This window comes from Centruroides vittatus, unplaced genomic scaffold, assembly GCF_030686945.1.
Source record: "Centruroides vittatus isolate TY-2023 unplaced genomic scaffold, ASM3068694v2 contig_1168, whole genome shotgun sequence".
Lineage (NCBI taxonomy): Eukaryota > Metazoa > Arthropoda > Arachnida > Scorpiones > Buthidae > Centruroides > Centruroides vittatus.
In genome coordinates this window covers 5,591,823-5,618,063 of record NW_027120749.1, presented here as the reverse complement: position 1 = coordinate 5,618,063, position 26,241 = coordinate 5,591,823, and the positions used below count along the sequence as shown (strand labels likewise).

The 26,241-nt window shown below is 33.7% G+C and overlaps 1 protein-coding gene across 2 annotated transcripts in view; it reads left to right on the top strand.

The window, feature by feature from the left end:
* LOC136982435 (major facilitator superfamily domain-containing protein 10-like) overlaps nucleotides 1–26,241 on the top strand; it is a 50,066-nt gene that overhangs the window by 12,698 nt on the left and 11,127 nt on the right. For both annotated transcript variants that reach the window (XM_067278924.1, XM_067278929.1), the window contains exons 4-7: nucleotides 5,858–5,961; nucleotides 11,440–11,598; nucleotides 11,976–12,167; nucleotides 16,148–16,244. In XM_067278924.1, the coding sequence (XP_067135025.1) occupies nucleotides 5,858–5,961; nucleotides 11,440–11,598; nucleotides 11,976–12,167; nucleotides 16,148–16,244 (552 nt within the window). The remainder of the gene's footprint in view (nucleotides 1–5,857; nucleotides 5,962–11,439; nucleotides 11,599–11,975; nucleotides 12,168–16,147; nucleotides 16,245–26,241) is intronic.

Below are 26,241 nucleotides of genomic sequence, written 5' to 3'. Positions count from 1 at the left end.
TAAATTTCTTGTATTTTGTGTACAAGAGTGTATTAATTCTTTGTCCACAACCTGTTATGAACTAACTTAATGTTTCACACGTGAATCTAAGCAACAATCTCAAAACTTTATTTAAAGACTTTATCTTCATCTTTGAATATATAAATATAAAAAATATGTAGTCAATAAAATATTATAGTCAAAAAAGTTAGAGCTACTTTATTTTTAAGCTATGATTGCAAATTAAGATAGACTTTTCTGTAATATGTTCCATATTTTGTTAAAAATACTGCTTAAACTATTAATAATACTAAGAAATAACAAGAAATATTTTTCTGTTTTTCATTGATTCTCATTATTATTTATTTAAACCTATTACATAGGTTAAATGAATAGGAAATTCAATGTCTCCTTTTTAATTATACTGTTTATTATTTATTAACAATTCCTAACATTTATTTGAATTTTTTATATTTTATTAACTTTTAAATTAAATGTATCAAAGATTTTAAATATTTGACTTATTTAATTTGAAAAAAAAATATAATCTATATGCTTATAATCTAAAATTATTAGATTGATACATGACTTTTACTTTCCCAGCTGTTATAACAGCAAAGAAACATAACATAACATGGGAAATCATCTCAAATTTTTACTTTCCTATTACTTCCCTGGCCGTTTTAATGTATCATGGATTACATGGGTATTCCTGGCTGTTATAACTTAATATTATAATCACATAGTCTGAACTGATTATGGTGTGCAGATAAACAAAACAAACAAAAACAAATGTTTTTGAATGCCTACGTGATTAACTATATTCTGGGGGTGTGGTGAGTGGTTGTTTAATATTGTAATCATGTTGTATTTGACCCTCTGGGTTTTTCAGTGGTGTGTCGTGACATTTGATGATAGGGAAACTGTGTTTCTGTAAGAAGCTGACTTCCAGGGGCAATCAGTTAATTGCACATCAGGTTGGAAAACACTGCTCTAGAGCAGTTTTTCCCAATTTTTTTTGTGCTATGTCCCACCTTTCTAAAATTTCCTTTCTAAAAAAGCCTTTCTAAAATTCTTATCCCCCAACATATATGTTGAACTCTTTTGGAAGGTCTCTTGTTGTCGTGTTCGTTGAAGTTTTTCTTGCACTTAATTGCCACACTGTTTTATTGTAATCACGATAAAACCCAATCCTTTCATCAAAGTCTTTTGCACTTTCCAGTCATTGCCAAACGTGACATGGAACACCACAACTCACATCTGCCCACTTTGAGGTCCTTTCTCCTCTTTCACCAGCCTCAGGGCCTTGTTCATCTCTTTGTTCACAGTGGTTCCCAGAATTGTTAATCCCACCCCAAGGGAAAAGGGTTATAAAGGGAAGTTCTAGAAGGAAAGGGAAACAAAGAACAAATAAAATTAAAACTAACTTAAATCAATATTTACAATAAATATGGCATACAGTGGCTATACGGTTAACTTAAACTCTGGATGAATCCATTTTCGAATTGCCCCCCTTAACAATCAAATTGCCCCTCTGTGGGGCGTGGGCCCCATGTTGGGAAACACTGGTCTAGAGTCCATTCGTATTTGTTTGTTCAATAAGCCAGTAAAAACCATAGATTTCTCTAAATGTATTTTAATAGATTACCTGATGTACTTAATAAAAAGTTCAATGTAATTACCTGTTATTAGATTCAATAGATTCCCTATGCCCTCTAAATACCAATTTTTGCTTTGATAAAAAATGATTTGATAAATGATGGTAAAATTGTTAATTCTGGTGATTAAGTCCCAACTCTGTATATTTGTAACATATTTCACTTTTAAATGTGTATCCTGTACGGTTATAACTTTTAATAATATTGTATGTGTACCCCACATTGTCAACACATGTGACCACTCCCCCAAGTCAACTGACATCTGGCAACCATCCTTACTGTTATATAATGTTTACAATTTGTGTCCACTTGGATAATGGTTTGTGATGAGGAAGGTTGATCCTTCCACACCCTACTTGTAGCATTACTTCATAATTTACATTGAAGTGCATTGTAAGTGTTTTACGTTTTTATATTATTGTTTAAGGTATACCATTGTCATGTTTTTAATTCTGTTTTATTTGAACTAGCACTGATGAGGGCTTGCAAATACACTGTGCCAACCCAAAATGCATTTGTAGTTTGTTCGAAAAAATAAAAATAGTTTGCTGACCAGTCTGCTGTGAGATAAGTCTACCAGTCTACACGGTTTATAGAGACTAATCCACATTATGGTAACATATAACATCTATTAATTCAGATATATCTATTAGTCGTAACTATTTTCGTATAATTTTCAATACTTATTTTATATTATTTACTAATGTTAAATTCTATTTTGCTTTGATTTCCAAATTGCTTCAATTTTACGAAAGAATCGATGTGACATTTATGATTTTCATGTCTTTTGCCAGCTTTACTCAAATTATTTAAATCATCAAACCCATTCTTATTCCATACACTAATTTCATTTGAAAATAGGCAAGGCCAACAAAACAATTTTTGCATTTTTATGCATTCACAAAGCCATTTTATGTCTTCATAAATTTTGAAAATGTTGAACAAATTTTTTTGTTGAAGTATTTATATTTAATTTAGGCATTGGTCTTTCTCTTTTAATAATGTTTTCTTTTTCATTATATGGTCTTGAGCCAAAACTTTTTAAAATAAATTTTTAATATCACAATTACATTCTAAATCACAAACCTTGATATAAGGGCTAAAATTAAAAATAAAATTATAAAAACTTACTTGGTGAAATAAAATGTGTGGTGGATATACATGCCTGGTACAAAATATTCTTCAATTGTATGAATATACTTTTAAAGAAAATTATAATTAAATATTGTTTTGTAAAGAAATGCACATAAAAATAACATAAAATCTTCTTTACTTTTTAAATCTTAAAACAATCCACTTAGTCAAATAGTGTGCCTCCCTATGAGTGGCTAATGATGGAATCAGAGATGGTCCTGTAGGTGTGCAGTGCATGTAAATTTTAAATGTTTCTCATCATAGCTGTAAAAATCTAAATATGTTAAACTTAATAGATTGTCTGTCATTTGTTTTCTAACTAATTCGTTTTAGGATGGAAATTTCTAAAATTTACAACTTTTTAGTCACTCTCATTGAACTGGAAAAACTTGTCTTTATTACATCTAATATTACCAAGAAATCAGTCCCCACTGTATTTGGCTATTGATTGTTTCAGTTAAGCTTTTAAGTGAAATTCTGGCTCTTTCAGCAGGATTTTATTTATGTCCCTAATTCCCTAATCTCTTAATCATTTAACTACTTCTTAAGTAGAAATAAGTTGAAACTGGTTACTTTGTACTTGAATATTTTTAGTCTTGGAAAAAAGTGGGGAGACATTTTTATGACAACAGATACATAAATTTAAGGAATATAAATTCTACAGCTTTTTTGTACCTTCTGCATCTCATTCATTAAATTTGGTTGTAAATGATGTTGCCAAAGTAACAGTTAATTTTTTAACATTGTATAAGAATTGTACACATTTTTTTTTCTGCATCTGCAAGGGTCTGAAGCCCTCCTTTCTCTTTTATAGTAGTATCGCTCTTTTTATAAACCTCTTAATTGTATGTAAGAATTTTAAGGAGGCTTTCCAAGGTCAACAACCGCAACGATCTCTTCGAAATAATTGTTAAAATATATTTCATCAAGAAAGAAACAATTGTTTGTATTACGGTAACTCAATAGACGATAGAGTCAACAAGACGGGAATGGGCGATGTTCTTCATCCCTCCTTTGGTTGCACGTGACACGTGGCTACAGCATTAAATCACCTAGCTCAACTGACCTAGCTTGTCATCGAGAGTGACATTTGACATAAACAGTACCGAGATTGTTGACCAAATTGAAGAAATTATCGTCAACTAGATGCTAATTGATGGGTGAGAGCTGTCAAATCTATAGAAATTTATATTTTAAATTCACCTCTGCAAAGTACTTCAGTCTATAATTTAAACAAACATCTCAATTGCCGGCGTCTGTACTAGCTAGATCCAGACATGAACACAAAACAGGTGTGCGTATAAATCCTGACAGTATGACAGTTCTCACCCCCTTGAATTTGATATAAAAAGGGCACGCACCCCAATTAGAGAGGATGATGTCAGAGACCCCAGACCAGGACTGACCAACTTTCATCCTCCGTCTCTTCGACACTAATTGACGCTGACGACAACAGATAGCGAGGTAATTCGTGACTTATTAAGTAGAATCAGTTGATCTAGGTATAATTTAGAATAGATAGAGAAAGGGGATTAAAAGCCTTTCTCTGATCACGAATACGTATGGCGTAACCCCACTAACCGCTTTATTAGAAATTCTGTTAAGGAATATTGTCCTTGCTATTATCTCTATTATTATTATTATTATTACTAGTATATGTATCCTTTATATGGTTAGTATCTTAAATATGTGTGGTTACTCAAACACGGCTGACATCTTATTGACTTATCCATGACCTCCCACTCGAGACGTTCCTTTTTTTTTTTTTTTGCCCTCCTAAATTGCCATCCACTGACCCTGTGAGCGGGACTCACCTTCCCGTCATCGGAAACTGGGTAAGCCTCGTCACTTAACTCCCGATTCTCATAAATTCCCTTATAGATGGGACATACTAAATTGTAATATCACTAGTTTAACCTTGAAATTGAATAAAAGCAGAATAAATATATCAAATATTTTAATGGATTTTTTTTAAAACTCCTGTCAACTATACAGAATTATCATAAAAACATACCAGTAAATTCTTATCAGTTGGGTTAAGTTATAAATCTACTCACGATTCATATAATGGGGCGAGGGTGGCCAGATATCTAGCAGGCAGGCGGCTAACAGCCCAGAACCGGTCCTGAATAGAATCATTGGAAGTGTTATACGATATTTTGGTGTGTAGCTTCCACTAGTTAAACCATGTGAGGTTGGTGCTCTGTAAAGTACATGCACAAATGCCTATAATCTAGCTGTTTTACACCATTCAAATATTTTTGCCATGGAAGCTGTCTGTATTCAACAATATGGTGCATCCATTGGGAATATCTATATATGAATTTATATTCAAATATATAATAGCAATCTTATTGTTTTTCTCACATATAGCATAGAAATAATGTGGTTATAATCAAATATAAATTTTAATTAATTCAAAGTACATTCAAATATGAAAATAATTGTACAATGTATATTTATATTTTAGAAAATACAAGGAAAGCGGCACTTCCACTGCTTCCAAGGATGGCACGCCACTGGGGTTTTTTGAATTATGATGTTTTGCAACCTCTTAATCCAAAAAAAATAAAAAAACTGATATCCAACACATTGTGTTTGTGTTGGTACCTATTTCGTTTAATATCTCAGGATGGAGTAAAGATTAAGAAACAAAATATGCATGGCAACTTGTATATAAGGGCATTGATGCTATTAAGTTTTGGTGGTTAAAGGTTAAGAGAATGGGGAGATAAAGGGGGTCATGTCATATCTCAAGTGGAGTCATATTTCATGCAGATTTTACTCATTATTATCATTTACAATTTTTTATAAAACTCATCCCTACCCTTAAAATTAAGCTTTTTGCCATTTTGTAATAATTAATATTATAAAAAGCTTTTTATAACAAAATCTTATAACAGATGGCACCACACACAATTTCATTTATTATAATTAATGATACAAAGGTTATATTTTTAATAAAATCTCATAACAGTCAGGAAAGTTATGCAACTCATTACTGGATTTTTTTGAAATTTAGTTATAAAAGTGAATTACATTTGCTTATTTGAATTTAATTCACATTTTATTTTCATTTTTAATAGGATTTATTGGATCAATGTTTTCTTGTCTGCAATTTTTTTCTGCTCCAATTATGGGTGCTTTATCAGATGTTTATGGTCGTAAGCCAATTTTGTTACTCAGCATGGTATGTATATTTTTGGTACTTTTTGAAAACTTTAAAGATTAAATTTTATTATTAGATGCAGGCCTTATTCTAAGGATATTTTCCTATTTCACAAATATCAGTTTTGTTTTGGCCAAGTCAATAAATTATGACCGCAGGGTCGGCACCTCTTTGATGCCTTGTCAGGACTGACACCACCATGTCTTTCGGACACAAATTTCGATGGCCGTTACATTATTTATCACACAAGTGGTCGTGTTTGCATAATTCCGGATTTAGAATGGAGATAGATGGAAATGACCAGAAGTAGTACACTCCACAACACTTAACAAAAATACCCATTTATTGATGGATATTATTTACAAATTCTACGACAACATTTCACAAGCTTAGCACAATTGCTAAAAAGAGAGGGATAAACCTATTGCGACTCTGACCGAGAGAGAGAACTCAGTAAGTTTGCGAGATGATAAATACCTTAAAATATTCGTAAGTCCTAGACGTATCAATGCGACGTAGTGAAAGTTCAGCAACTCAGTTCGGAGAGTAATCCCTTTTTGTCTTCTTGGGCAGTGGCGAGCAACAACAGCTGGAACAGCAGGTTGGAACACACACACTTTAGGAAAAGGTTGATGACGACTGCTGCGGATTGTCATTACCCCTTCCCTTTTATTTGGGAGGCTCCTCCTGGGTTTTTTCCATGACTTGGTTAAGATTTTTAGTATTTTAGGACCAATAGTCAAATGTTCACTCGGTTCCAGGTGACACATTGAATGTGTTACCTTCGATAGGGAAGTAAGTCCGTGGGAAACAGTTTAATTGTCTTTAGAATAAGTGTTGTTTGAATAAATTTTTGTCAGGCCTGGGCTCACATCATCCTAGCATTAATAAACCTGTTTTAAAAGACATAAATGAAAAATAAGGACAGCAAACTATTATATATTGTGACATTGTCAAAATGCCAGGCTGCAATTTTTCATCACAGTTTTCTCAATTTTAGTAGTATCTTGCCCATCTATCATACTTTTCCTGTTTAACAATAGAGTAATGCAGGTAATCTAACTTTATTCAGGAGAAAATTTTTGAATTGAAATAACATGACTTCTGGTCCAAACCAGAAGTTTGTATATAGTTAATTGAAGCCTCCTGCCACTAAGCTTTCCACATCTGATCTTGACTTTCATCTATCTAACTCCGTTCTGGAGTTTAAAGAAGAATGAACAGATACAGATGGATGGATGCCAGTGGAAATTTATAGGTCTTCAATTTTTGAAAATTGCAGCTCAATAATACAAATCTTATATCTGTATAATTATTTATTAATTTTAATCATTGTTCAATTTTAATTATTACACATGAGCAGTAACACTGTGCACCTGCATGTGATATAATTTACAATACAATTAATGCTTGGTTGTGGATTACAGATTTAAATGATAATATTGATGTGGCTGCATAAAAAACACCTATTGTATATATTTGATACAAACGGTAAATCCTATCAATGTTCCTTATGTAGTGCTTTTTTGTGGACTAAATAATATATACACTGTAATTTAGGTAAATATTTTTACTTTCATATAACCAGAAGAAAGAAATACTTATAAAACCCAGAATTGGACAGCACAAATACTCCCGACTGAACAATTTGAAATTCCATTACATGTTTTTGTCTAGTTGCACATTAGACTTAGGTGTATACACACACAACACCTAATATTAATAAAATTTTAGTTATATTTATAACTAGCAGGTAAGCCCAGCATTGCCTTGGAAAACATAACAAACTTTAAGTTTTATTAGATTATTTTGTACTTCTAACCCTTCTATTATATTAGATTATAGTATTTAACCTTTATAATTATATAAATCATTTTATTAAGAGTTTGTCACATCAAGTGACCAATATAACATATTTAAAAAATTCTTTAAATTGTGTACAGTAGAGAAATAAAGAATTTTTAAAATGTGTTAGATTGGTCATTTGGTGTGATAACCCTACATAAGATAACTTTTGTAGTTATATAAATTAAATACTATAATATATATGGTTTTCACTTTAATGTTTGTTAAAGATTTTGGTCATTTTAGCCTACTGTTGTCATGTTTATCATGATACTCATATGGTATGAAATGGCACACTTTCAATGGTCAAGTAACAGGAATTGAAAATATGATATCTTAAATTTTTTATAATGTTAACTTTAAGAAACTGCACCATTCACAGCCAAATACATAATTCAAATAGTAATTTGCAACAAATCAAATTTTGCAAAAAGGACCAAATATTTAAACTCAGCACCGTCAAAAACCACTTAAAACATATTTTGTGCTTGCTGGTCCTTTTAAAACTTTTTATTATGTAATTTTCATATTCGAATGCCACCATACCACTGGGTCCAATGGAAAGAAGGGATTGTTGCAGAAGAGGGTTGAAGTAATTCAACCAAATGTAGTTGTTGACCTCCTCTCAGAAGAGAGGATGGTCAATGACTAGTAATTACTATTGGTAATGATTCATGTTGGATAAGTTCTGATGGCTCTGCATGTGATCAAAGTTGCTAACCTTAACATTCAAAAGATTTCATATGACTTGTTTAAATAAAAAAAATATTATAAAAATGTAAAAGTAATAGCTTTTATGTGATAATGAAGTGTTTATATTTTTTCAACAGATTGTATAAACTATGCAGGAAGTATGTCCTCATAAATATCATGTTTATAGAAAAATTATTAGAATTAGTTTGGTTTATTTGGTTATGGCAACTTGACATGTGAGCAATGTGAAGTTCAGAGTTACTTGAATGACGACAGGATATAATACAAAGAACAAAACTTTATTATTGAGTACGAACATAAGATATTTTAGAATGATACAGGTTCCAACTCTGAGGCAAGTCCCAAAAAAAAAGTTTTTTTATGACAAATATATTCAAAATTCATAATAAAAATCTTCATTACAGTGCTTTAGACATCCAGAGTTACCCAATATACTGGTTTCGAATTATGGTTTGGAGCATTATCCATCAGTAATAGAGCTTTTGGTTCAATTTTTTAAAATTCACAGTAACATTTTACAGATGGACAATTTTGAAAAATGTCTCTAGTAATCCAATATTTCTTACTAAATTCCCAAATCACAAGTAAACTAGATCTTAAAATTTCTTTCATGGCTCTTGGAATTTGGAATGATACACAAACGGTGGTTTTAATTTAAAATCACCATTGGTGTTACTACTCAGAAGAAGAGTGAAACAGTCTTTTGCAACTTTGAATTCTGGTGCTTGCTTTTGTTTGCATGATATAAATGTGTGCTTTGGCATTCTCTTCCATCTTGTCAACATTAATAACTAGTTCTAGACGATAATTCCCTCTTTCAATTATGGCTTTTAAAGTTGCTGGAAAAGCTGAAGCAGCTGCAATATCTGCACCTGCTGCTTCTCTTTCGTGATTTGAACGTTATGGAGGTTGCTTCTTTTTTTAAATTTATCAAACCAACCAGGAAATGGAGAAACATTTTTACATTTGGATTGATGATGAAATCGAATGTAAGATGCCACTAAATCAGCATTAATCATGCAAAAGGCCATGAGTATTTTAATCACATTCAAAATCAAAGAGAGAATATGAATGAAAACTTTCCAGCTAGCAGAGCTGGAAAGTTTTCATCATCAATCCAAAAGTAAAAATGTTTCTCCATTTCCTCTAAAACATTTCTTCTGGATTCAATTATCTTTGTTACAAAAGAAGTTGTGGTTGTGATTGCTGACAACTTAATTTTCTACTTGTTTTTTTAAAATGGTTTGTATAGTAGAAGTAGACAAATTTAAAGTGGTTTCAATGTCAACTTGAAAACTGTTTTCCAATTGCCTCAGCATCTGCAATTTAATGTTGAGCAAAATGCTTTTTTGTGTCATTTTTGTTTTAACTGTATTATCTTTACACCCACTCATTTTCAATAATTTGAAAAATTGTAATACATTACAAATACATTAATGAAACTGAACTAAATTGAATATACCATATTTACTTGCATATAAGACAAGGTTTTTATTCATTTATCACAGCTTCAAAATCTTAGATCGTCCTATACGTGCGATTCTTTGCATTTTTGCAAATAATTTTTGTGAACCGTGTATTCTCATTTCTTATTGGATGCTTATTCTCTTGTATTTAAAAACAAGTATTTTATCTGGGTCGTTTGAATCATTCTTATGTATGTTGTCGGGAATAAAGATGAATAGCAATAGGAAAAGCAAAGCTTTTGAATTGAATTTCAGATTGAAATTCCAAAATCACACGAGAGCACAATATAAGTTTTAATCCATTCCCATGTGAAAACATGATTATTCAGAAATCAGAATTTGGAGAAACTCGCGTGTAATTGACGAAGAGTGGATTTGACTGTTAAGAATTGGCAAAAAAAGGTTCCTGATTGCCCAGCTTTATGTGAACAAATTATGTTGTTGATTTTACAAGATTTTTCCTTAAAGTTTAAAATGCTAGTAATTTTTGTGGGACAATGTGTGCATTTATGTTCATTTGATGTTTTATTTGTGATTAAAAGAAATAAAATTAGAATTGTATTAATAAAACTAATTTTTTTTTGTTTTGATCTTTAAAGTCACACCTTGTCCTATATGCAAGGTCATCTTATATTCAAGTAAATACAGTATATTAAAATTTGTACGAGGATTAATTTTTAATGAACAAATAGAATTTTTATTGATTTCCTTACATAATAATGTTGATGATTACAGCACATAAATTAATAATGTTTTATGCAGCATTCCAAATCATATTGACAGCTTGGACACTGTTTCGCTGCTAATGAACACAATGTATGAAAACAAATGCACCAAACAATCAGATTTAGGGGAAGTACAGTGCCACAAAAAATTGCCACCTTATGTGATTGGTTTATATTTGGGAATAATCATATACTGTATATACAAATGAATGAATGAAATGCAGCAATAATTTGAATTACATAAATTTTTAGCTTTTTTTTTTTTACACTTTGAGCAGACTGCATTAAATTAAATCAGCGTTAATCAAGGATGTGCTAAATGAGAACTTACTGTACCATATATGTGCACTGCTGATTAAGCTGAAAGAGCTAAACCACCTCATAGCTCCCAGTAGCCATGGCTCTGTATAAATGTAGTTATTGAACTTGTCATATTCTCTGTGGGATAAAGAACAATCATGATAACACAAAAAATGCTAGGTTTTTTATTTTTTGAGTTAATTTATTTTTGCTTCAGACATAAGAGTTTTATCACTTTTAGAAAAATAACCATGAAATACATACTACCAAAATTGAAAAGAATCGTTGATATGTTTCTATTCTAATTTTTGACTGTTGTCTGATTTTTAATTTTTGCTATTTCATGATTTTGTTTCTGTATTGAATAAAATGTATTTAATTGTTTATGATTTTTAATTTTCTCCATTATAAAACCTAATATAAAATACTATCAAATTTTAATATTTCAGTTTGGCATTGCAGTTTCCTATGCAGTTTGGTCATGCTCTAATAACTTTGGGCTATTTGTTTTAGCAAGAATTATTGGGGGTTTGAGTAAAGGAAATATCACTTTAAGTGCTGCTATAGTAGCAGATGTTTCTGACTCCAAATCAAGAGCTAAAGGAATGGTGAGTTTAAAATTTATTTTTATTTAATTTTTTCTTTCATACTATAGACATAAACCTTAAATTTTCAATGAAAATGTTTTATAGGAGTTAATATAATTGAAATAACAAACATCAGAATACGAATGTGTAGAAATCACACTCTATGCAATCTAATTTGATTATTAAAGCTTTCTTTCTGATGACAAGCTATACTCAAAAGCATCTAAATATGGCTTAATTTCTCTTGTTTGCTATTTCAATTGTATTAACTCCTATAAAGTATTTTTCATTGAAATTTTATTTTTGTGAAGTTTTGTTTTTTTAAGCAAGTTAAGTTTAGATAAATTAAAGAATATATTTATTTTAATCAACAAATAATTTTCTGAAATATTTTGTAGGCATTAATTGGAATTGCATTTGCAATTGGTTTTGTGATTGGACCTATGATTGGAGCAGCATTTTCCATTTGGATTGGACATCAGGATAAAAAATTTTTTGTGATTCCTGCATTATTTGCATTAATACTTGCAGTTTTGGATATTATATTTATAGCAATATTTTTTGAAGAATCTCTTCCTGAAGATAAAAGGGTATGACAATATATTACATAATAAAGATTTACAATTGTTCTAGTGATTCTATAATGTGCAGGTTTTTATAAAGATGATAACATAAAACTATTAAACTTATTAAAATAGTGAAAGACCTTTATGACAAGATGTGTGGTAATCCAATTCCAATCTGATCTAAATTTTTTGATTTTTCATGGAAAAAATTGATAAATTATTCCTCATCTTCATTTATACTGATTGTTTCAAGTAGATATCTATTAATAATAATCAAAAACTGATGTATTTGTTGGATTACTATGCTTTAGTATTTTTGTAATAAATGAATTTAATCAATAAGTTGCATACTCATGAAGAAAAAATACCAAACGTGTGCGTGTGCATGTGCACACACGTTTGGTGTTTTTTCTTCATGTGCACACACAACTTACATACATATATATAGGATATCCAGAATTTTCAAATAGTCATATCTCCATTATTTATCATCCACTTGTAGTTGTTCAAATGCCATTTTGTTTCAATGGCTATTGCTGCATCAAGTGTATAAAATTGGCTTAAAACTGACAACTTAAAAACTAAAATTTTATTTCAAAAAATATCCAATTAACAATCCATGGTGTCAATGGAAAATTGTTCATGAAGACAAAATAAACCTAAAATAGCAAAAATTTTTACTAAAATGTGTGGATAATAAGACCAGTTTTGACCTTAAAAAGAGATACTCTATTAAGTGGCCCAAGTGTTCAATGTACAATGCAGGAAAAATGCATTTTAGAGGTTAACCTCAATCTGATATTGCTAAAAACAGAGATACTGTGAAGGCATCAAACTGCTTGTGTCATTGCATACTTACATTTTGCAAGGATTTTCCCATAGAAAACACGATCCTAGGACCGTGTCTTCCCAAATCTCACATCACACATTTATTGACTACTACCACTGATGATTTGTTTCATACAAAGTGACAATAGACAGTGACATGTGTTAGGAATGCTTTATGTAGCACCCTTAGTGAACTTGGCATGATCAATCTGTAAAATTCTTGAGACAAAATGTTCATCTAATGAGAGAAATTTAGTGTTCTCTGAGCATCACCACTCAATAGACTCTGCTGCCTGAGCACTTGATACAGATGGTAATGGTGTTGTTTAAGCATCTCCCAGATTGATGCCAGAGATGGCAGCCAGAGAAAATGCAGATTTTGGACAATTGCATTTTCTCTGGCTGCCATCCTGACAGTTATCAGATGTATTCAGATTATGTCAGAATAGCTTCCTTGTTCATAAATGCTGGAATATGATAAATGTTAATAGGTATGTCTCCAGAAATTGCCCAATTCTTCTGAGATTCTCAATCACTTTAAGAATCACATGAGGACAGGGTTGTGGAACATCATAGTATGAGAGCCTAGCATTCTGCCTGTTGCTCTTATATTGTGTCTACATGTATCATACATAGTAATTTGAGTATATGTGGCATAATATAGAACTATAGTATTGTATTGATTTGCAGATTGCTAGTCTAGTTATTTTTTTTCTGCTCCTGCATAGCACTAACAGCTTAAACTCTACCCCTATCGTACTGTCAATGCCAGGACAAATCATAGTTTTGTGAGATACTCAGGATCATTTTATCAACAATGGAATACAGATTTTTTGCTATATTCATTGCACATGGTGCCTCAGTTGTTTATTGATGTGTATCTTACTGTTGTCTGGCAATACAATCTTTTTGCATGTGTCAGCCTGAAGTTATCTCTGAAATGTCATTGTACATTGAACTCACAAGCAAGTTAATGGGCAACTCCATTTGGGACCATAAATTGACCTTATTATCCACATTTTAGTCAAAATTTTTGCCACTTTGGGTTTTTTTTTTTTTTTTGAACAACTCTCCCATTGATATCATGGGATGTTAATTAGGCACTTTTTTAAGATAAAATTTTTATTTTTTAAGGGACCAGTTTTACACTTGATTCAGCAGTAGCCTTCACCATTGAAACAAAATGGCATTTGAATAACCACAACCAGATAAAAATAATGGAGATATGTGACTGTATTTGGAATTCTGGACACCTTGTATCATGATATCTATATAATTATTGCACATATGGCATATCCATTCATACACACAGGCAGTTCATTTTTAAATGTTTATATTCTTGCAAAAAAATCACTTTGAAACAAAAAATGAAATTATAAAGCAAAGTATAAGATATTCCAATAAACCACTTTATTATTGAAGAAAAATACAGTTGAATCTGTTTACCTCAAATCTCATGGAAATGAGAAAAAAAATTCAAAATAAACAAGGTCTCACGATGTAGAATAAACAGTAATATGTTAATAGGTTTGATTGGAGGTATTGGAGGTATGGTATTTTATTAATACAACAGTAAGTATGATACATATCTGTATTAGGTATAAATGAAATATTTTTGACAGGCCTTAACAGAAATAGTTTGTCAATAGTTTCTGATTCTTGACTTTCTTCATCCAATAAGAAGCAAGCTAAATTTGTATCCAATTAGAGAAAAGCAACATTAATTACAACTATGTACTGTATTGCAAGAGACGTTTCTCAATTTATACTATTAAAATGTAGTTGCTGAACATTGAATTTGTAATTGACACTTCATAGTTTGATAGTCCATAGTTTGAGATAGAGGTTTTGGAGAAAAGTATTTGAGATAAACATGGAAAATATATTGAATTTAGGCTGTAAATGTAGGGAAAAAAATAAATTTTGAGGTAAAGAGGTTTTGAAATAAACATGTTTTGAGATAGACAGGATCGGCTGTATATGAAATAAATGTAACAATGAATGTGATAGAATATGATTATAAAAACATTGCAGGAAAAGCAGTGTTTTCTCTAAAAGTTTTTGAAATGATAACACATTTATAAAATTATAAATATACACCCATATAACATATGTCCATGAATATAAATATAATATATATGTAGGGACATGTCTTTTATGATATTTCAGTATGATTGTCACTTCAAATAGGATGACAAATATAAATCTTTACAGTTACATAAAACATTTACAGATATTTCAATATCAATATTCAGCAAGGATATATAAATATATATATATTGATATATATTATTTTTTTACAGGATAATTTATAATAGTGAAAAAATAAAAATTTATTTTATATATTTGTTCAAATAATCATATTTGAAATGTAATTTAACTTACATATAATCTTTGGAATGTATTTAAAATTGTGAACTTGTTTAACACAAACTGTATATATGCTATACATGTATAAAACTTTGATCAAAATAAATAGCAGTATGCTTTTAAATTTACTAAGAATTTTTTATCAGGATTCTCACTCCCTAATTAAAATAGACTTTCTGGTCACAGATTATAATTTTGCAGTTTTCCAGTGTTAATAGTGAATAATAATGAAAAATTAATTTTATCTATTGAACAATTTTAGAATTTTTAAAATTTTATATAGAACTTTTCTTCATTACTGTACTTATCATTTTACTCAATTCAATTAGCTTCCTTTGGCTTAATAATAATAAAATTACACTTTAATAATGATTTATTCCAATACAGAGATGATTTAAGACAATTGCCTATATTTGTGCACTAGATGAAGCATTTAAATAAAAATACAATTTTAAACAGTATTTTATGAAAAGGAATTGAAATGCATAGCTTGCAATACGTTGGAACAGCAATGTAGTTAAATTTTATCATATGCATCCTCTCTAATAAAATATATGAAAATATTTCAGATTTAAATTTTAAAGGTTTTTCTGTTTGTAGAGTTAGATATTTATATTTTTCATTCAGTGTAAGAAATTACAAATGAAGTAAAAATATTATTTTTGTATTAAAAACTGTTAGATTATGCTGTTATTATATACATTAAGTGTGATTAGATAAAAATAATAATTTTTAAAATTATATTGTTTTTAAATAATAAATAATAAAATTTGAAAATTTTCAGTAATTGTTACATGTTTTAATAGGCCAAAAATATTGGGAGTGGAATTATGGAGGCTTATAATTACATATCTCCATCATCATTATTTACTTTTAAACCTGTACAAAACATCAAAATTGAAGGTAATATTAGATAGTTTTTCAAAAATAATACTTAATATTTTCAATATATAATATGTGTAATTTTAATAATTAGATTAAAATTTTATCATTTATGATATTTTAATAATATATTTAATGTAAGAGTTATAGAATGTATTCATTAATTTTCCACATAGATCCTATATTCATATCTTGTTAACCTTTTGTAGCTTTGCAAAAATTTAACGTACCACAAATGTTTTCGGTCCACCCTAGGACCTTCTTCAGGTAGAATTCTATTAGAGATCCTTTTTCTGTGTGTTTCCACTCTATTTCCATTCCCGATGCGTTCCAATTTTCTTTCGAACTTTCTTTTGAATTTAAACTTATAACGATGTGCGTGTGCGTCGGCAACTATAATGCCGGGTCATACATAGCCCGCCACGCCCTCGAGATTTGCTTTTCATCCTTAAAATTGATTGAAAGACCTTGGTGTTCTGCTTTAAAGATTTCCAATGCCTCCAAATTTCTAAGCTGGTGAATCTGCTGAGTTTGCCGGATTACGGTCGCCTAATGTAATTCGGGTGTAATGCCGTTTTCACTGGCATATATAGCTAAGGCAGTATTGTTTTTCTTCTCAATATCGGTTTTATGCTCACAGAGGCGTTGCCTGAGCATTCGTCTTGTAGATCCGATATATACAAGATCTGTATCAAATTGATCATCTTTGAGCGGAATTTTATACACCCCCAGCACTCTTTTGATGTCTGCTCGATCTTTCCCTTTCCTTAGCATGGTGAATATATCTGGTTTATGCCTGTAGGCTATTTTTGAATCAGTATATGCCTCAATTTCTCGATATAAGGAGTGCATATGATGCTCATACGTTATAGTAATACAATGGGGAGACGTATCTCGCTATGGACCATTTTCTGGAGCTCTACCCAATTGATCTTCGAGTCGGTTTTCTTGCTTGTCTGCTATTTTAAATATTAACTTTTTGTTGTAGCCATGGTTTTCAGCAACTTCTGCTATTCTTTTTATTTCCCTCTGCTTGTCTTGTTCTTCATTACAGTGTGTGTGTGTGTGTGTGTGTGTGTGTGGATTCTTCTAGTAAGTGCTCTAAAGGCTGCCATTTTGTAGTCATACGGATCATTAGAGTCGGCTGGGATGTACATCGAGATAGCGCTCGGTTTACGGTATACCTTAGTATCATATCTGTTGCCATTAAAGGTGATACTAATGTCTAAAAAGTGAGGTTATTTATTGCTTATTTGTTCTAACTCAATCCTAAGACCATATGGATTGTTGTTCGTACAGCGCATACATTCTTTGATGTTTGGCTTTGTTTTCCAGATGATGCATACATCATTAATGTATCTTTTATATATTTCGATAATAGAAAGGAACTTAGGGATGATTTTGGCTTCTAAAAGACATACCACAATTTCAGCCAAGTCCTCGAATAAGAGACTACCCATAGGTATTCCTCTTTTTTGAAGGAACATCTTCCCTTCCAATTTGTTACATCTCTTGCTTTCAGTTGGATGGGAACGTTCCCGTTCAACCTAGCAACTAGCCCTATTACTATATTTTACGAGGTAGGAGCAATTTTGCTTCCAAGTTACAGCAACGAATAAAACACGCCCACCAAACAGCACAACAGTATTAGGAGCAAGCGGCAGAAACAAGACAAGCACAACACCGGCAACAGAATAAACCTCTGCATTATAACATAGGAGACAGAGTGTTATTGAAGGAAGTTGTCACATCCCAAGGACTAAAACGGAAGTTAGCGCCCAGGTGGTCTGGACCGCATCGTGCCATCGAGGTGCTGGGTCCCATCAATTTTACAATTGAAAATATACAAACCAAGTGGAAATTAAATGTGCATGCCAATCACATCAAGCCAACAATCGCTAGAAAGGAATTCCATCTCCATGAAGCATTGTTACTCAATCAATCCGACTTACCGTCACCACCTGAGCCTATTACTACTGAAGTTCAGCAAACCCTGTCGATTGACCCTTGGGATGAATTTATTTTGAACTCGATACCGATTCAGCCAGCAGAACTTTTAGAGATGGAGAGTGAGAGTGAGGTTTCCGAAATGGAAACGGAGGGAGAACATGAGATTATGCCCCCTTATGCCCTCCAAAGCCAAGGGCTAGTCATGGATCAACCTTGGGTTATGCCTCGGCCTAGCTGAAGTTGAATACCTAGATTTATTTCTTCCATCATGAGTTGATCGTTCTCCCCTTAAGCCTCGAATTAACTATTCACCTTAGCGATAACACTGTAATGATGTACCGAGCATGGAAATAGGACAGTCGGAATCAATCCGTAAACTGATATCCTTATACATAAGTAATCTACTCCTAATTTGACCCTCAAATAGGAGAACTATTGCATCCCTCTCCCAACAATCTTGATGTTAATAACAATATTTCCCTGTTCTAGGGAAAGAAAATCGGCTGTAGAAAACATACTCTCTCCAAGCAACAACCCTCTACTCTTTAAGCTCCTCCTCCACCCAAACGAGATAATTTTCCTCTGACTTATTGTCATTTTTCTGAGCTTCCACTGTACAACCTTGGAGGACCCCCTCTGAACCTCAGAAATTCACCAAAGGCGTGATTTTCATCCACCAGGAAAATTATTTAATGATCACGAGCCACTGGACTCTAGTTAATGATTTCACCTTCGATCATATCGAAAGACAAATCCAATTCATCTCGCAATCTCTTGACTATTTAGAGGCCCTAAGCAAACGCCCTCTTCCAAACAACGATTCCCACCTAGCTGAATGGAAATTCCCTACCGGAGGATTCGATTTAGTCAAAACTACCTTCTTCAATTACCTTCGCAATTATCGGGAGCTTGTTGCACTAGTCACCTTAAAAAGCAATCCTAATAGGAAATGGGACTTGGTAGATTTTGGAGGAAAGGCTCTTAAATTCCTCTTTGGAATAGCTACCTCCAAGGAAGTTGAAGCCTTAAATGTCAAAATTGAAGCTATAAAATGACGCAATGAGGGAATAGTTCATTTACTATGATCATAAACTACCCTTCTAAATGAACATCCTTCTATATTGAACATCAGCAAAAACAATCGCCACCAGATTTTCATTCTATACAGACGCGTAGAAAACTTTGGCGAACTAATGAACGTCTATCATTATAATCTCACTTATGAAATTATTTTACAGACCATTGAATCCTTTGTCCAGGAATTACATTTTTGTGAGGACCGGAACCTGGTCCCGAACACAACTTGTATTATTTCGCACAATATGGCCTCCCATGAGAAATGTTAGAAAAACTTAAAATATAGACAGGATATTCATCCTTCCTCCTTCAGAGAGGGCTTCCTGTCTCTCTGGATTCAAACCCTGAGTCACGGAGAGTTAATCATCCCCCTTTATGATTGGTGCTTGACTATAATGTGATCCAGGGTATATAAAGGAGGTAAGAACAGCAAACGAGGTTGCTGAAGGAAAAGAGGAAACGCTCGTCTCGAGCCAGCAAGATCAAGAACCAAGGGCCAAAATCTGCTGCCGCCAAAGCCCACCAATGTGCCGCCATCGACCTCTCCTCCTGCCGTTATCTCTGACCAGTCAGACGACCTGTTTGAAGTCCAATTCGAAGACCTGAACAATCTATTACAATGAGATATCAATACTAGGAAGAGGTATGACCCCGAAAGCTGTAAACTCTCTCTCTTAGCCCCGCTGTTAGGAACCGGACTATTTGTATTAAGCACTATCTCCAATAAACCGTTGTTTTGTTTACATGGAGTTGATTATTTGAATATCGCCTTGATCTTATCAACTAACCCACATGCTTCCTCCACTCGACCTGACAATTAATTACTTAATCAGAATATCAGACAAAATTAGCCATCTGCGACAGTGGGCGGATCTCTCCCCAACCTGTGGGCCGACAGAAAGGAGGTACGACTCCGTCTACCTCCCGGCATACCCACATTTTCAATTAGTGGAACTACGCAAAGCAATTAATATTTTAGAACAGGGACGATTAAGTACCTAATTTATTCCTCGCGAAATTATGATACATATGCTCTGGGATATACAAACTCAACTTCCGGAAGGTTATGCTATGATCGAACGCATCCAGCCAGATACTTTATTCAAATATTATCACTGGATTACTACAATCGCTATAGCACTCCCACGCAAACTGAGGGTCTTTACTAAGATACTGTTAATCAACCCTAGCGGACCTTTTGATATGTACGAAACTGAATTTTCCCATGTATATCCCCGCATTAAACACTTACATACAATTCAAGACCAAACATCCTGTTATTGCCATATCTATGGACCGACAATCTTATATGCTATTACAACACCATGAACTAACCACTTGTAAAATCACTCACCTCCCTATGTGTTCCTTGGATAGCCCTATACTATGAGACCCACAGCAAAGCTGCAAATATTTGCTATTTAGTGGCAATGAAAACAAGGTCAAGGACCTTTGCACTCAACAAATAGTCCCACATTTTACCCCAATCTTCAAGAAAATAGACCAACAAGGGACCTGGATTTATTCCACTCCTAAACCTCTTACTCTAACCATTAGATGTCCCACTAGATGCCAGAAATCATACTTTTTGTCAACCACCAGTAAACTAAATGATATGGGAACTATTACTCTCCTTAATGCATGTACAGGCTATTTACCGGGGATTATCCTTACCTCCCACTTCCACTTCCAAAAAGAATCAACCTTACAAGTTGATATAGGCCATCAATTAGTCGTCCCCCAAATCAAACAAATTAGCAACCAAACAGAAGTCTTACTCCTCCAAAAATGTCTTAGGGAACCGCCAACCCAAGAAACATTCAAGTTAACTTCCGAGGATTTCAAAGAAGTAGACTGTGCCTTATCTAATGTCCAATATGATCTTGACCATTTATTGCATGCAACAGCGGACTCCTCTCCAACAAACTCTTCCCCCTCATTAATTATTCTACTTACCAGCTGTTTTGGCATTACGCTATTATCAGTATGTTTTATATACAGTTGTCGCTTTTATTTATGACACCACTGAGGATGCCTAGCCACCCACTATACTCAAAGGATTAAGACCAAAGAGCACCCCCTCGACAAAATAACAGTAGAAAGTCAACCTCCTGGGACATCAACCTCAGACCCCTTGCCACCGTGAGTAGTACCAAATCAAACCAAACAAACCCAACCCAAACGATCACCTATTGTACAATCTTATTAAAGGTCCATCCATATCCACCTTAATTGAAGTGTTTATACCTATATATAGTAATTTTCTTTTAATCGCGCTTCTTTTATAATTGCCCGGCTACAACCTTATTTACTTTACTTATAAAGTTAAGACATTATTATTTGCTAATCTAGGTGCATCACCTCACGTAACTTTTTCCCTTTCAGACATGATGGCCTCCCTCAAACACAATGATACGTTAACTGCTCTCCTAAGTTGTCCTATCTGCTACAACTTGGTCCAATCGCCCGTCTTCCAATGCTCTAATGGACACATTGTTTGCTTGGCCTGCAGAGCGTGTATCGACACTTGCCCTACCTGCTGAGAACCTCTTGGCCACATTTGCAGTCTGGTCATCAAGCAAATAGCTTCATCCGTAAGAATTCCATGTGTCTATAAAATTTTCCGGATGTCCCATGTGGACACCTATTCATCTTAAGGAGGACCATCAACAAACCTGCCAATTCAAGCCTTTGGAGTGCCCGTTCCTAGAAACGAATTGTTGTTGGGAAGGAGAATGAACTGAGCTTGTCTCCCACATCAAACAATCTCATCCCCTGGTTCAGCGCTTTTCGCGATCCTCCCTCTTTTTCTTAGGAGTCCATATAACCCAATCTGCCCCTCAAACATGGGCATCTATCTTGGCTTGTCATAACCAGCACTTCCTACTCTGTGTCGTTCATCGACCTAAGGAGGTCCCTACATATCTCATTCACCTCCACCGCTTAACCCCCCCCCCCGAAACTACTTTCTCTTACTATCTCGCATTCCGACAAGGCCCCTATTTTTTGCAATGGACCTTCTCCGATATCCCTGTCTACAGCAACAATACCACCCTCCTCTCCACCCCGTCCCACCCTCCACTAGAACTTCAGACTAATATAGTACACTCGTTTTGCACACAATAATTTCAAATTTTTCTTGTCTATCAGTTCTGAATAACCTAACCCATCTGTTTTACAGATGACTGCCCCGATGATTGGTGAGAACCCAGAATGTCCCCATCACCTCCACCCCACCAGGCTGACCAGAAGTCGATTCGGCAGCACTTTGAGCTGCCCTTAACTTTGCTCAAGCCCAACGATTGAAGAATGCAACCCCGGCCACGATTGTCCTTCCAGTTGGACACCAATGTCCACCCGATCTAAGGCTAACTCTTCACAACGAAGTGGCGCTAACCAAAGCATATTATCAAAACCAAAACCCCACCATTACTCCCTATTCCAACCAAACACCTCCACTTCCGGCCTCAGATGTGGCACCACATACTCAACTGCCTCACTCTCGTCATAACTGATGATCACGACCCTAACTCAACATTCTTTTTTCCCCTTTTATAACATATTATATTCCTTTTGTCGTATATATTTCATTTATTGTTATTCCCAAACTTCAATTATATACAGGTAACCCCCATATAACACGGCACTTCTATAGCACGGATTTGCTGTAACATAGTTCTAGAATTGGGACCATCCCCCGTATAACACGGCACTTCCATAGCACGGGTTCACTCTAACATGGTTCGGGAATTAGGTAAAACCTTTGTACAACATGAAATGTAATAAAAACTGTTACCAGCTGATGATGCTCAAGCTGAGATCATCATATAGGATGAATAATCCTCTGGTAAAATATTTACTTAAATAATAAATAAGTATTTTAGCCATGAAAAAAATCTACTGTATAAAGCTGATAAACCGGATTCTATCAATGTATGCCAAAAATGGCCACTAGGGACGCCCCTAGCAAGTATTTAAATTAATTTAAATTAACAATATAAATTATTTTATATTTATTTTATATTTTTACAGTATAATATTCAGTATATTGTTATTTTTATTTGTAATTTTGTATGCCCCGATGCCTGGCATTGGGCCTTTCAACTTGTAAATAATAAATCCAATTTAAAGAAGGATTTAACAGCATGTTTCTTAATTCTTGGAACCTAACCCCCCCTTTTCGCACTAGTTCTTTGTTTCATATAACACGGATTCGCATAACACGGCAATTTTTTGGAACGAAACTCCCGTGTTATACGAGGGTTACTTGTATATATTATATATTTTTTTATGTTATCCAACTTGTTATTATATATCTATGTATCATTTTTTTCAAATAATATAAACAAATTGCATTTATTCTCAATGACTTTCCATAGTTTCTTTAATTATTTTAACAGGTTATAATAAGCAACCCTCTTGCATACGCGTTCCTATTCCCGAGAGATAGTATTCTAATCTATGTATGTAATCCCATACCTCAACCCTCCAGGCCCATGAACTTTAATCAATTTACTTTCTATTTTAATACCTATTTTTAAATACCAAGACAGTGCTAATTCCTAAACTCAATGGAAGGATGTAGCCTCCCACAACACTACCATTGTTCACCCGAAGACTGATATCCCCAAGATTTCCTCAATTCACTCAACAATAATATTACCTAGACTTAGTAAACACTAGTATTGTGTGTTTTCCAAAGACACTTGGCAAGTTTTCTATCAAATATCTTTATTCATTCTAGTTCAACTAGAATGAATAAAGATATTTGATAGAAAACTTGCCAAGTGTCTTTGGAAGTCACTAATACACACAATACTAAGTCTAAATTATAGAACGAGACACGGTTTCATCAAACAGAATAATATTACCACCATCCTACTTCACATCACCGAACGTTCCGAACTTACCTGAGAGACATTCGCTGACCTCGAAAATAATCCTCTACCATCAAAAATCTAACAATGTACCTTCGGCCAACAGACCAACTTCTTCCGTAAAACAAAGGAAGTTTACAACCACGTATTTCCTTGAAAGAAGAACTCTTAACCTCTCACCCAGGACGACCAATCAAGCAACATTAACTACTACTCAACAAGAAGAACGAGAGTACACTGGACTCTTATAAACCAAACCACATTTTTGTTAATACTATTATTAAATAAATATCTTCCTCTATGTCACTATAATTACAAAAAAAATTGTTCCGCGTTTGATCAACTGGTCTATGTTAATACTATTATGTTTGATCCAACCAAATCTTTTAAATTTATTCCATTCAATATTAATAATATAATAAACTTACCCTATTTCCTAATAAACTTTATTAAAGAGAGAGTAGTAATCCCAGCAAGAAAATCGAACCCATACCTTAGAGTACAAGTTTGATTTAGAAAGGCCGATGTGATGTGAGGGGCCAAACCGAACAAACCCCAAACCTCGGGATGGACAGACCCTCAACAAACCCCGAACCTCGGGATGGACAGACTCTCAACAAATCACCTCGGTAAGAATCCATATCAGAAACCTGATCGAAAATAAAACGGATGTTCATCCTTCCTTCTCCGGATGTCGCTTCCTTTCTCAGCAAATCTTAAACCTGAGTCACGGAGAACTAATCATCAATAATCGCTATTGACGACAACGAATCACGTGACTTAAGGTATAAAAAGGTGGTGATGAGTAAATAACGGGGTCATCTGATCATCAGTTTGAAGTGCCCACCACTATCGAAGTTCTGCCACCACTTACAACAATACTCTTCAAAAGCCGACGATCTTTCAAGAGAATATTCCAATGCCAGGACGAGGTATGACAACCAAATTTCTGTAAACTCTCTCTTGGAACCCCCGGTTAGGCGCTGCCAATTAATAGATATCGATGTTAGAATTATATTCATCTATTTTGTCACTTAATAAATCTTGTTTTATTGTTTAAATGGTGTCATTTATTCGAATATCGCTGCTGCCTTATTGATGAGTCCACTCACTTCCGCCACTTGAATGAACAAACAGTTAAACCCGACATCTCGGGACAATTCAACTCCAGACCAGAAACCACTATCCTTGACAGTGGGCAGATCTCACTGACCTGTTAGCTGAGAAAAGGAGGTACAACTTTGTCTTACCTCTCGGTACCCACACGATTGAGTTAGAACAAATGAGCAATAAATAACTTCACTTTTTAGACATCAGTATCACCTTTAATGGCAACAAATATGATACTAAGGTATACCATAAACCGAGTGCTATCCCAATGTACATCCCAGCCGACTCTAACAATCCATATGACTACAAAATGGTGGCCTTTAGAGCACTTACTAGAAGAACCCACACACACTGTAATAAAGAACAAGACAAGCAGAGGGAAATAAAAAGAATAGCAGAAGTAGCTGAAAACCATGGCTACAACAAAAAGTAGTGAAGACAAGAATTGATATTGATACTACCTAGAACAGCGTTTCTCAAAGTGGGCGATAACGCCCCCTTGTGGGCGGTGAGTAAATCTAGGGGGGCGCTGGAGGCAGGGTACTGAACTGTGACCAAAGGCAAAAGTTGGGGTCACTGACAGCCGTTCCCTTTTCTCTGTTAAACGGATAAGAAGAAACATTGCGTTTAATGGTTTCCAGATGTTGAGAACAATGTACGGTAAGGGCACAAAGTGTGAGATTCATTGGAAATATTCTTAGGAAAACTTTTCTATCATTTCTCACACAAGAGAAAATGAGTTAGGGGGCGTTGGGTATAACTTTACGGACAAAGGGGGCGGTGGATCGAAAAAGTTTAAGAATCACTGACCTAGAATAATATCTAGCAAGATAATTCCTCGAGTATCTCAGAAAAGTAGTGATTGTGACTTTTCTTGTGGATATACTATTTCCTTGAATTATTTTGGTCTCAGGAAGCAAATATGCTTGAATCGTTTTTTTTTATTTCAGATGCATAATGAGAAATCCTGGATTCATCATCAGTAACAATCTGAAATAAAATGG